Here is a 12,437-nt window from a genome sequence, read left to right as displayed (position 1 = left end):
TCGTGGGCAGCTGACGGGGACGGATCGACTCAGAGGGCCTCTCATGTCGTTCTCCAGATGGGGGTGGGAACTGAAAGCGCTCCCTGGAGAAGGGAAGAGGGAAATCGGGGCCGTCCTTACAAAGCAAAGCAATTTGCAGAGCAGGGGGAGGAGAGAGAGAGAAACAGCCCTTTTCCCCCGCCAGCGACGGGGCGGGATGAAAACCTGCCTTTGGACGGCGCATCAAGAGAATGAATCAGGGCACCCGCAGCGCGCGAGTTCTGCAATCCTGCCTCCACACCCACCCTCCCCCAGCGGGGGGGGGGAGAAAGAGGCTCGTCCCACAGCTTGGGAGGGGGTCGGGCAGGGCCCCTCCCCCGGTCCCCTAAAGCCCCACCTTTTGTAATCCGAGGAGAAGATCCCTCCACTGGCCGGATCGTGCCCGTATTCGGGCTCCCCCAGGCTGGAGGAGCCGCCTTTATCCTCGTTGTACGCTTGGCCTGCGGACATGGCCGCGAGGAAGGAGGCCGGCTGGGCTCGAGCGCCTTATCGCGGCGAGGGGTTGAGAGGGGGGCGATGCAGCCCCGACGGCGGGTCCTGGCTGCGGCTGATGTCAGTGTCATGTGGGAGCGGCTGGTGCAGCCCGGATTGGGCACGCCTCCTTAAAGAGACAGGCCCCCGCCGCCTTTTCCAGCTCCAAGCGACCGCGAGGGGGGGGAGTGTTATTGTGGGCCTGATTGGTGCGGAGGAAGAGCTGCTGCAAAGGTGGAGTCGGGTTCCCCCTTCAGTTCCGGGCACGGCCGACCTTTGCGTAAAGACGCGTCGATTTTCATTCATTCATTCGTTTTATTTAAAAAAATAGCAGTGCATTTTATACCGCCTTTTGGCCCTGATAAGGGCCCCCAAGACGTGTTATGAAACAGTAAAATACCGAAAGCACCCAGTTTACACAGTAACAGAACCGACGCTAACTATTAAAACCCCACGCCATTTATTTTTAAAGCACGCGGCTTTCCCCAAAGAATCCTGGGAAGTGTAGCTTGTCAAGGCTGCTGAGAATTGTGGTTCTGCGAGGGGTAGACTGTAGTTCCCAGGATTCTTTTGGGGGAGCCATGTGCTTTAAATGTATGGTGTGGATGTGAATCTCAAATGGAAAAAAAAAGTTAATAGCCAAGTGGAAGAAAAAATGGGCTCGCTCCCTGCCAAAACGCCATCAGGGATAGGGCTAGTCCAGTTATAGGAAACCTTTGGTCGGCCAGATGTTATTGAACTACAATTCCCATCTGCCCCAGCAACCATAGCCAATGGCAAAGCATAATAGGAGTTGTAGTCCAACAACATCAGGCAGGTTCCCCACACCTGAGCTAAAGGGAATTCCATAACCAGTGCTCGGAAAAGACCCTGTTGTTCCACATTGCAACTAACTGAGCCTCTCTAACTGAGAACATGCAACAGGGTCCCATAGATGGATCTGATTTGCAAGAGTCCCTGCCTGGTCCTTCTTTCCTGCTCAGAGTAAGGATCCAAGGCAGAAGCTTGAGGAAGTGTTTTCTTTCTGGCAAGATGATTTAAGGGGTTGTCTACCAATCCAGGATTTAAGCTCTTTACTCCAACCTACACTCAAGCACTCAAAAGACTGCCCCTGTTAGCTGTGGCCATGTTGCACTGTTGTTGTTATTGTTGTTGTTGTTCCTCCAAGGAGTGTAAGGTGGTGTGCCTGCTTCTCCCCTTTGCCATCTTATCCTCACAACAACCTTGCGAGGTAGGTTAGGCTGACAGGCAGGACCTGGCCCAAGGCCCACCCAGAGAGCTTTGTGGCTGAGTGGGGAGCTGAACTCTGGTCTTCCCGGTCCTAGTCCAACACTCTAACCGCTAAACCATACAGGCTGTAACAACTACACTGTCCTTATGTACTATGTGCATACCCTCCCTACATTTAAGGCACATAACTGCCCCCAAAGAATCCTGTGAATGGTAGTTTATTAAAGGCGCTGGGACTTGTAGCTCTGCGAGGAGTAAGTTGCAGTTTCCAGGATTCTTTGAGGAAAATAATGTGCTTTAAATGTATGGTGTGTGCATGTAGAGGGGTCCCTTTGCGGCTGTGCACCAGAAAAATATATTGGGCCCGCCCCGGAAAACGTACACACACTAATTGTAGCATTGCTAGTTTGGGGCATATCTTGTCATAGAACAGCTACTGTTTGCAATGTTACGGAGACCGAGAAAACCAGTTTCACTAGAGACCATTGTAGACCAAACAAAAAAACCCATTTATCCAGCAGACAATGACAGTGCTAGAATATCACCTGCAATACTCTTTGAAAACCCATTTCCAGGATAAGGGCTTTAGAGAAGCAGCAACGTGCCTGGTCTCGCTCTCACTCTACCCATGAAGTGAGAGTTCCGAGGGCCAGGTAGAGAAGCTGAGGGGCCTCATTTGGCCCTCAGGCCTGAGGCTTTCCAGCCATTCTCTAAGGCACTCTGGCTGTCTTCCGAGGCATCATCATTGCAAAGGCAACATGCAATGAAAAGTTCCCACACACATCCTTCCACAAAGAAAAATAACCATAATGTGGCACCGGGGCCTTGGTGTTCTTTATGGTAATTACCATCACAAGCAGCAGAGGGTGCTGTGCGCTGCTTGGTTCCACATTGGCTGATTAGTTTGTATTTCAAGGGGCGCTTCACTACTTCAGTTAGTATAGTTAGTGCCACTTGCAAATTTGCCACTGCCTAGGAAAACAGTACTTTGACGCCTGTCAGGCTCTGCCCTGGAGAAGAGGAGGATGCGGGCTTAAACCTGTTTCTAGACTCTATTCAATTTTTTTTTAAAAAAATTATTCCATTTACAGCCTACCTTCCCAACAAGGAACTCAAAGTGGCTCCCCATTTGATCCTCACAACAACCCTGTAAGATAGGTTAGGCTGAGAGATAGTGACTGGCGCTTCCCCAGTGAGTTTAATGGCTGAGTGGGGATTTGAATGCTAGTCTCCCAGACAGTGGCGGAGGGGAAGCAGGCAAGTCCAGTTCCATAACATTTTTTTCAGAGTAGAACCAATGGCATCATCTGCTGGAGAGTGAGGGTAACTGAAGGACTTTCCTTGCTCTGGCAAGTAAATGAGGTTATAACGAAGCTTTCAAGTTCATTTGTGACAAATTAGCCAGAGAATGAGAAAGATAGTTAAGTGGAGGTTGAACACATGATCATCATTCCTTTTCTTTTATGTGGGGCTCCTTCTTTACATTAGCAGTTTAAAAGGTAACACTTCTCTGCAAGATTGTTTGCATTTCTAATTAAAACCAAAGGCTGCATTTCAGCAGTCTGGAGATTTTTTTGTTAAAAAAGCTCAGTGTTGAACCTGTGAAGTCAGCAGTTAGAGTACAATGGAACTTCCTCGCAGGATTGCAGCCATCCTGATCCTAATCAATTGGGCATCATCCTGAGTACTGCTGCTCTTTGAAGTGCATCTGTAATAATGGACACAGCTGGGTTTTTCCCCAAATTTTTCCATTTTTGTTCTGGGCCTTCACATCTCTAGGCACAGCTAAACTTCTCCTCTTACCAAAATGGATTCTCAAACTCATAGGAACATAGCAAGCTCCCTTGTACTCACCAGACCATTGGTCTGTCTTGCCTGTCTGCATTGACCACAGGTAGCTGTCCAGGGTTTCAGGCAGGGGCCACTCTCAGCCCTACCTCGAGATGCTTAGGATTAAAGCTGGAGCCTTCTGCATGTCTAGCAGATGCTCTGCCACTAGGGTTGCCAGGTTCAAGGCCTGAGACTGATCCTGTATCTTTAGGAGAAGAGAAAGTCAGCCAAGTGCAGGTGTTCTTGCAACGCTGTAATGGGAAAAACCACAAGGTGGAATTCTCCCTTCCCCCTGCACAACTTTTAAAAATACAGAAGACCTCTTGGTTGCCAGGCCCAGCCTCCAAGAGGTCTTCTGTATCTTTAAAAGTGGTGCAGGGGGAAGGGAGAATTCCACCTTGTGGTTTTTCCCATTACAGCATTACAAGAACACCTGCACTTGGCTGACTTTCTCTTCTCCTAAAGATACAGGATCAGTCTCAGGCCCTGAACCTGGCAACCCTATCTGCCACTGAGCTATGACCCTATCCCTTGATTTAGGATGCTGTTGCAGTAGAGTTCAGGGTGACCATTTTATCCCAGGACAGAACAGGAACACAAGAAGCCGCCTCGTATCAAGTCAGACTATTGGACCGTGTAGCTTGGTATTATCTATACCACAGACCACTTGAAAATCGCTGAGGATCTTGGCGGACCACTTAATGATTATTCCTGCCTCTTGCAGCAATGGCAATGTGCTGTGCCAGATGCTGTATGAGGTTGAATTGTATTTTCATTGTTTGTTTTACTGCTTATATATTACATTTTCTTGCATTACAACTTGCATTCCATGCAATTCAAATTGTAATATGCCGTATAAGGAATGAAAGAAGCCATAAAAATGCAATTTAAAGTCAATATGAATATTTAATACAGACCTGCCACTGACCACCTGAATGAAGCTCACAGATCACAGTTTGGGAACCCCTGATCTATGCTGACTGACAGCAACTCTCCAGGCTTTCAGAGGGTTCTTTCCTGCCAGGGGTTGAACCAGGGACCTTCTGCTGAGAAAACGTGTGCTCCACCACTGAGTTATCCCCTCCAATACATTCCGTTTGAAGGCCCAGCTATTTCCCCTTCTATCTCCTGAGCTTGAAGATGGCCGGGTGCAAGGAATGCAAGAGGCCCAGGTCATACTGTCAAGACAGGAGCTTTGCAACTAGGCTGACACTTGCCTCCAAGACTGGGTTTGCATGACACCAGGTCATGCTTGGGACATGACGAAACTTTAATTCCAAGCACCACAAGCATGATTGAAGCCTTTGCCAGACCTGGCAGCAGCTGATCCCAGGGGTGGCAGGAGCAAAGTTGACAGCCCTCATCCTCGGCCCTCTGTCTATCATGGAGCACAGGAGACACCTTGATCATGTCAGGAGGGCGTGCTCTTACTGCAGAGCAAAGTGCACAAAGGGAAAAGGATCTCAGCAATCAAGGAGACCTAATTATCTGTGAAACAGGAGCCAGGTGACATGCAGCTTAGCTTAGGGTGATGGAGGGCGTGACCCTCCTTTCAGAACTGAAAGAAGGACAAGGCTGTTTTTGACCTTTGGCAAATACCGCTGGAGACTGCACTGGCAATGATGATGATGTAACTGATACGTCTAGATCACAGTAGCTTTGGACACTATGCACCTTGGCTGCGTACACACCATACATGTAAAGCACACCAATTCCCCCAAAGAATTGTGGGAACTGTAGTTTGTTAAGGGTGCTGGAAATTGTAGCTCTGCAAAGGGTAAACTACAGTTCCTAGGATTATTTTGGGGAAGTCATATGCTTTAAATGTGATTTCAATATATAGGGCTGTATCCAACATTCAGTGCCTGCTAGTGCATTACATTGTGGGAAACTGCAAAAATGTGAGTCTTGGGCGAAAGTGCATACAAAAATGTGTATGTTATGAGAAATTTGAACTAAAATGCTGATGAATGTCCATGAAGACTGCGGTGGAAATGTGGAAAACTGAAGTTAAGACTAGAAAAATAAGAAACAAACTAAAAAGAATTGCCCGTCCCTGAACCATGAACTGTAATAATAATGATGATGACGATGATGTATCCACAGCATGCATAAAGCCATGGGAAAATGTGAGTAAGAAGGAAAAACTCAGCACAGTGCACAAAATGGTCTCAAAATTCTTCAGTGGTGTTCTGGGAACACCTGGAGAGCCAAATGTGTTTCAACTTGGTCAGCCTTCCTCAGTGGCATGTATTTTTGTGCAGCCGTTCCTTGTTCAGAAGTTCAAATAGTTCCAAAAGTCACCTTTGCTTATATTTGTTGACCTTGCAAATGGCCCAAGTTCAATTTGCAATCATTTGCAGAATCGCCCGTATTCAACATTTGTAGCGGTGACTCTGCACATGATTGCAAAGTGAAGACGTTGACCGTTCGTCCTGATATCAGCAAGGATGATATTTGGAAATTGGCTAGAGGGCCCGGTGGTTTGACTTGGTAAAAGGCTGCTTCATTGGAACATAGGAAACTGCCTTGTCTGGAGCCAGACCATTGGTCTATCTAGCAGAATATTGACTACACTGGCTGGCAGTGGCTGTCCAGGATTTCAGCCAGGAGTCTCTCCCGGTCCTGTTTACAGTCACCAGAAGTTGAACCTGGGTCTTTCTGCAGGCAAAGTAGATGCTCTGCCCCTAAGCGACAGCCCTCCCAATTCTTCTAAAATGCTAGGGCTGAAATTTATTTATTATTTGATTTATATCCTGCAGGAGCCCAGGCCGGCAAATGGTAGTGTGGTCACACTCTTGGTGCTGCAGCGGTCAGGAGAACAGTTACCTGCTGACCTTCTCTGTTCACAATGGACTTCATCACTCACATGAGGACTGGTAACCTTGCTACACCATCTCACCCCTCACATCTCTGCCCCACCATATTGCTGCTTGGCAACTATTTTCCAATCACGAAATGCTTTTGGAGGGGTAAAAGATATATTCCATGATGATTGGATTTGCCTCAGTCGATGATTATTGGCCTAGTGACAGATGGTGGCCAAGCTAATCCCCTGGCCCCCTCCCAAATCCCCACTCCAGAGCTGGCTTTTTACTGACTGAGCCATAGGTGAGATCAAGCAGGGCACAAATTAGCCAAGTCAGCATGTAATAAAGAGCTGCACAAAGCTGTTCCAAGCAAGGCCTACTGGTTAGCACAGGAATTCAGATGGGAGAATGAAAAGGAGGTGACCTGTCCTGATGAGGGCTTATTTAAGTGATCATTTACCCTGGAAAAGGTTGCCCACCTTGTTTTCTGGTAGCACTTAGCACAGGGATGTGGCTCTCCAGATGTTGCTGGACTACAACTCCCATTATGTCTGACCATTTGCCATGCTGGCTGGGGCTGAGGAGAGCTGGAGTCCAATAACATCTTGAGGACCACAGATCCTCATCCCTGATTTTGCTGCTTTAATACCTGTAAGGCAGGCAGAAATTTGCCCTGCAAAGTTTTCCCCAACATGGAGATGCAGTGATGGGAGAAGCTTCACCAGATGAATTTCAGCCTGTTGCAAAGCCATTAAAAGACACAACAGCCCTGCCAAAAAACAAACATTGGCAAACCAATAGCAGATCTTTGCCTGCAAAGGTGTTCGTTAGAAGCTGCTATCTTTAAGAAAAGTTTTCACCAATGTTTGTCAAATCCTGCCCTTGGCATTATTGGATAAGAAATATAGGAATATTTCATGAAGTGAATGAATGCCTTAGCATTTATGGACAAAAATAAGTGGAAGATCTGGTACATTATCTGCGCTACTGCCCACTACACAGCAATGAACAGAAAGGTTAACATTTGATCTTCTAAGCAAATTGTCAAACTTTACAAAGGTCTGGAAAATTTGCTATGTTCTCTGAGGGATTAACATTATGTAACACAGAAGGCAGCAGTTTGGTTTTTAAACTGCTGAAAATCTTAAAACAAAGACGAGGAAGAAGATAACGCTTTTTGGGTAGTTTGTAACTGCAGTTTTCTGAATGTGTTTTATTGTGTAACTAAATATTTGCTTCTTGGCTGGAGTGGGGAACCAGTTGTCCTCCAGATGTTGTTTGACTACAGCTCCCATGATCCCTGGCTATTGGCCATGCCGGCTGGGGTTGATGGGAGACAGAGTCCAACAGCATCTGGAGGACTATCAATTCCCCATCCTTGTTCTAATTAAACATGCATAGGGCTGGGTTGTAAAAATGGTTAACACTGGCTGAATCACATCTGTAGCATTCAGTGTTTTTGTCATCCAGCTTAGGCTGTTTTGTTAACACAAACTTTTGTGCTAAGTAAAGGGCAATATTACGTGTGTGCATCTGTTACAATAAACAAGTGTGTGCAAAAGGTCTAAGGCTCTCACATTGCAAATGCAGAAAAGAAGCTGCCCACGTTAAGAGGAATAGTTCTTTCATCTCCCATTCGCCACCCTTGGAGCCTTGACCGGGTGGAGCAGGGGCGGTGTGGGCCTCGGGATATTCTAAATGATCTCCGAGTGCCTAAGCCCCATCAAAGGGATGGAAGGAGAAGAAGCTGACAGCTGATTCCTCTCTGAATTAACCCAGCACTATCATTCTTGGAAGGGCAGGAAGGTGGATGCAGCCACAGAGGACAGCTGTTGAGGAGCTAGGTCAGGAGCAGGGCACAGAGGGGCCTAATTCTAATTGGAGAAGGAGATGGGCGCACCCAGCTTATTGTACTGTAAGGCAGAGCCACAGCTGGGATGGGGTGGATTGCAAATAATGGGCTGCCAGTGAGATGGAAGGAGGAGGTTGCAATGCAGAATGGCCCATTGGGTCTTCCATGGGTCATCGGAATCCTTGCAAGGCTGATCCGACAAGGCCCAAATAAGAGTCAGGAGCCTTTTACGGGGAATCTTTAAGCAATCTTGTTCCATCAAGCTCACAGGACGGTTAAGGACAAGGTGAATATATCAGACCAGCATTAGGCAGCAGAAGAGGACCCACACAAAAAGTCAGTCCCATCATGGACAGTTTCCACTTTGGCCTTAGGATAAAGTTGCAGCTTGGCTAGCTCAGCCCCTGCACCCATCTCATCTTGGATCAAGTAGATCCACGTATGGCATTTCACTGAGCAATTTGTGATGTCATCACGAGGTGCACATTACCCTCTGCAGCAGCCAATGATGTGAACTGGGGAAGGACAGGGGAAGGAATACGCACCAATGGATGAAGTTGCAACTTGGAGTAAGTTATCCTACAAATTGCAGCTCGGGTGAGGAACCTATTTGGTCCAGTTGGCCACAATTTTATCACTCCACCCCAGTGAGCCAACTTTGACAAGTGGGCGGGAGCACCCCCTGTCAATCACCTGACATCATGTTGATGTCAGCTGATTACAGGTCAGCTGCCCCACCCACCTGTCAAAGTTGGCCCTCAAGGGTGGGGATAGTTAGTCTCCCCAGGTCTGAGCCAATGTAAGGGGAGTTCAGTCCTGCTTTCTGAAGCCATGTCTCTACCTGCCCCACACCTGACATTACAGATGGCCATGCAGGGGTGTGTGGTTTTAAGAAAACAGCCTTGCGGTCCAAATGGGGAGGACTGGTGAGCCAAGTTTGACTCATGGGCTGCAGGTTTCTCACCCCCACATCACAGAAAGAGGGGCACAGAGAACCTGACTTAGAGGTGCCATTTTTGGCAGTAGAGCTATGTTGCTCATAAATGTGCAACTCTGCCCTAATCAGAACTGATAATGAGATGCAGTGCTGTCAAGAGCCACAGATCTCGTGAAATTAAGCTGGTTTATATATAGCCTCATTTATTTCCAAAGCGCTGACATCAACCCTTTGCTGAAGCTTGATCCTTCTTCTCCACTCCCCCTCTTTACTCCTACTTCCCCCACACACACACTCAGGTGTCCTGATGATGATGTAACAGATTATGACAGTAACACCAACTCTGACAGCCTAGCACATTTTGAGATTTGAGGGCTTGATGGCTTTAGCTTCTTGGAAATAAACCCTGCTGGTGTTTGCAAGTGGACTCAGGACCAACAGTGATAAGGAAGGAGCATTACAGCTTCCTGGCTTGGATCCACCTCTGTCTTACCTTTGAGTTGGTGCATCTTAAAACACTCAGTGCTATGCATGAAAGACCCCTGGAGTCTTTGACCTCAAGACCCCGGTCCTTGCTTCCGAGACTAATTCCCAACCCCCTGGGCAATTGTTCCCGGGCAGACACTCGCTGTGCCTCTCCTTACCAGGGCTGAGTTACAACCAATGCGAACCCTGCAAGGTAGGTAGACTGCCACCACCTCATAACCTGGCTTCCCACTCTGAGTAAGGGGAACTCAGAGCACCCACTAGAATTACAAAGATTCCCAAGAGCAAGAGCTATTGTTACACTCCTTGCCCTAGAGCATTTTAGAAGCTAAAATAATAAAACTGAGGTTATCCTACATGATAATGCTGAGAACTCCTCCGTCTTAAGCTGAGGTTACAAATATGTGTAAATGAAAACCATATATCCTATAAGACACCACAGTCTCTGCTGACTTTCTTTCCAAGGAAACCAACCCTGGGTAAGTGCAGGTGCCCCTGGAAGTCTCGCACAGCTTGGAAATTGGGGTGGCACATAACACAACATTGAGCTAGATGGGTCAATGGTCTACTTCAGTATAAGACAGCTTCTTCTTTTCCTATGTTCCTGGATAGAGTTAGGTCAGTGATGCTGGGAAGTGAGGAGTGGGATAATCACATTATCAATTTGGGTTATAACAGGTGTATTCCATTCTTCTTCCAAAGATCTCAGGGCAGCATACATAGGATTATCCCATTTTCCCCTTACAACAACCCCAGGAGGTAGGCTAGTTTGGGTGTCAGGCCCTGCCACTCTTCAGAGTTGGAAACAGACAAGACCTACTCCTTAATGGAGAACCAGACATCAAGCCTAGCATGGGCCAGGAATATGAGAAAACAGGGAACCTATAGAGAAGCCTTGAGACCACATCCCAGGACCACACCTCTTGCAGGAAATATGCAGAATCAAGCAATCTACTGTGCCACAACTAGCCTCACCCTCACTCTGTATCGCACAACTACTAGGTCCCCAGGAAGAGTGACATCAATCAGAGTTTGGCCCCGACAGAGCAGTGCTCATAAGGCACCCCACATAGGAGGAGTACCCATGACCAAGAATATGACCAGGATCAGGGCCTCACTAGTTATCCAGGAAGGGGCAGGGCAGCCAAGACCTGAAACCTAAAGTTGTTGCTTGAATGTCGCCTCCATAGATTTGCTCCTAGCCTTTTGATTTTCTGGACAGCTCCTCTTCTGCTCAGCATGAGACTCTCTGACTGCTCGGTACCATGGAGAGCTCCTCTGCCCTGCTTGGAAAGCTGAAAAAGCACAGAGAGAGTTGCCCTCTGGCCAAGGTTATCCAGCTAGGAGGGGATTTGAACTTGGATGTCTGCACTCCAAAACGCTACTCTGCATTTTACTCTGCCCCTTAGAATGTCAGTTAGGGATGTCAGAGGATTCCTGTGGAAACGGAAACAAGAGGGAAAGTTGCCGATGTTTGCTTATTCATCCCACATCTGGAACAGAAATCAGTCCTGCGAATATGATTGGTATTTTGCTGTTTTTGTCTGCAAATGATACATAATTTACTTACAAAGCCCTGAACAATTTAGGTCCAGGCTATCTTAGGGATGGCCTGACCTCTTGTCTTACAGCTCAATCACTGAGATCATCTTCAAGAGCGGCTTTGGTCTTCCCTGAGTTGCCAAGGCTCATTTAACACTGCCATGAAATCGAGCCTTCAGTGTTATCAGCCCAGTTCTCTAGAATGCTCTGCCAACAGAGATTGGGCAGGCTTCTTCTGTTTTACGCTTTAAACACCTGCTGAAAACCTTTCTGTTTTGCCAGGCTTGTGCAGGCAATTAAGAAGTCTTTTTTACAGTAGTTGACCTTTGTTTTTAGTGTATTTCTATCTGGTTTTTACTGTATGGTTTTTTATTCATTGTAAACCACTTTGATGTTTTTTGAAATGAAACAGCAGTATACAAATATGTTTATAAATAAAACAATGGATAACCTTTTCCAACATTTACATTGTTTGGAGCCAGTTGTCCACACGAAGACACTGGTGTGGTAAAACTGGATTGTACCAATCTGAACTAAACTGTGTGCATAGCAAAGCATGTGGTTATGTCACAGTGAATATAGCTCAACATGTGTAAGTTCATGGACAGACCAAGATATTTTGCAGATGATGGGGTTATTTTATTACATTCCTATCCCACCTTTTCCCCAGAAACTCAAGGCATTCTACATGGTCTTCTCCTTTCCCCCCCTCACAACAACCCTGTGAGGAAGATTAGGCCCAAGAACACCCTAGTGAGCATCATGATTGAGTAGGGATTTGAACCCAAAGCCTGCTTTAACAATCTACCGCTACACCACACTGGGTCATTGCGCTGGTAACGTAGTTCTCCTAGATCAAAAACATTACGGTAGAATAAAGTTGATGAGAAAATGTGAGCAGATGATTTCTTTGCAAAGGCTATGTGCTTCTAACCTTTGATCCTCTCAAACAGATACAACATCATGGGAGGTGCCAGATCTGAATGGTTGCATTTCCTGGCGCCATACGAGACCATTGTTTTGCACTGGGACAAATGTTCATGAGGGGTAGCAGTGAGACTCCAGGCATCTCCTGAAAGGGGCACGGGAGAAAGAGAACAGGAAAGATCAGGACTGCAGACTAATTATGACCTTGTCACTAATGGCTGATGACGTACCCATCACCATCTGGCCTCTGACTGGCCACAGGGATTGACTGACTCAGAGCAGCTCTCTCAATCCTGGGGCTAATGGTTTTTGT

At 47.0% G+C, this 12,437-nt stretch overlaps 1 protein-coding gene across 2 annotated transcripts in view; it reads right to left on the bottom strand.

Annotated features, from left to right (window-relative positions):
- The window catches only part of AP3B2 (adaptor related protein complex 3 subunit beta 2), a 76,450-nt gene extending 75,795 nt beyond the window's left edge, over window positions 1-655 (bottom strand). For both annotated transcript variants that reach the window (XM_061595109.1, XM_061595111.1), the window contains exon 1: window positions 377-655. In XM_061595109.1, coding sequence (XP_061451093.1) covers window positions 377-489 — 113 coding nt within the window. In that variant the 5' untranslated portion in view covers window positions 490-655. The remainder of the gene's footprint in view (window positions 1-376) is intronic.
- Between the last annotated feature and the right edge of the window lie 11,782 nt (window positions 656-12,437).

This window comes from Rhineura floridana, chromosome 14 (genome assembly GCF_030035675.1).
Source record: "Rhineura floridana isolate rRhiFlo1 chromosome 14, rRhiFlo1.hap2, whole genome shotgun sequence".
Lineage (NCBI taxonomy): Eukaryota > Metazoa > Chordata > Lepidosauria > Squamata > Rhineuridae > Rhineura > Rhineura floridana.
The sequence above is the reverse complement of the archived record's forward strand: the minus strand, read 5'-3'. Positions and strand labels throughout refer to the sequence as shown.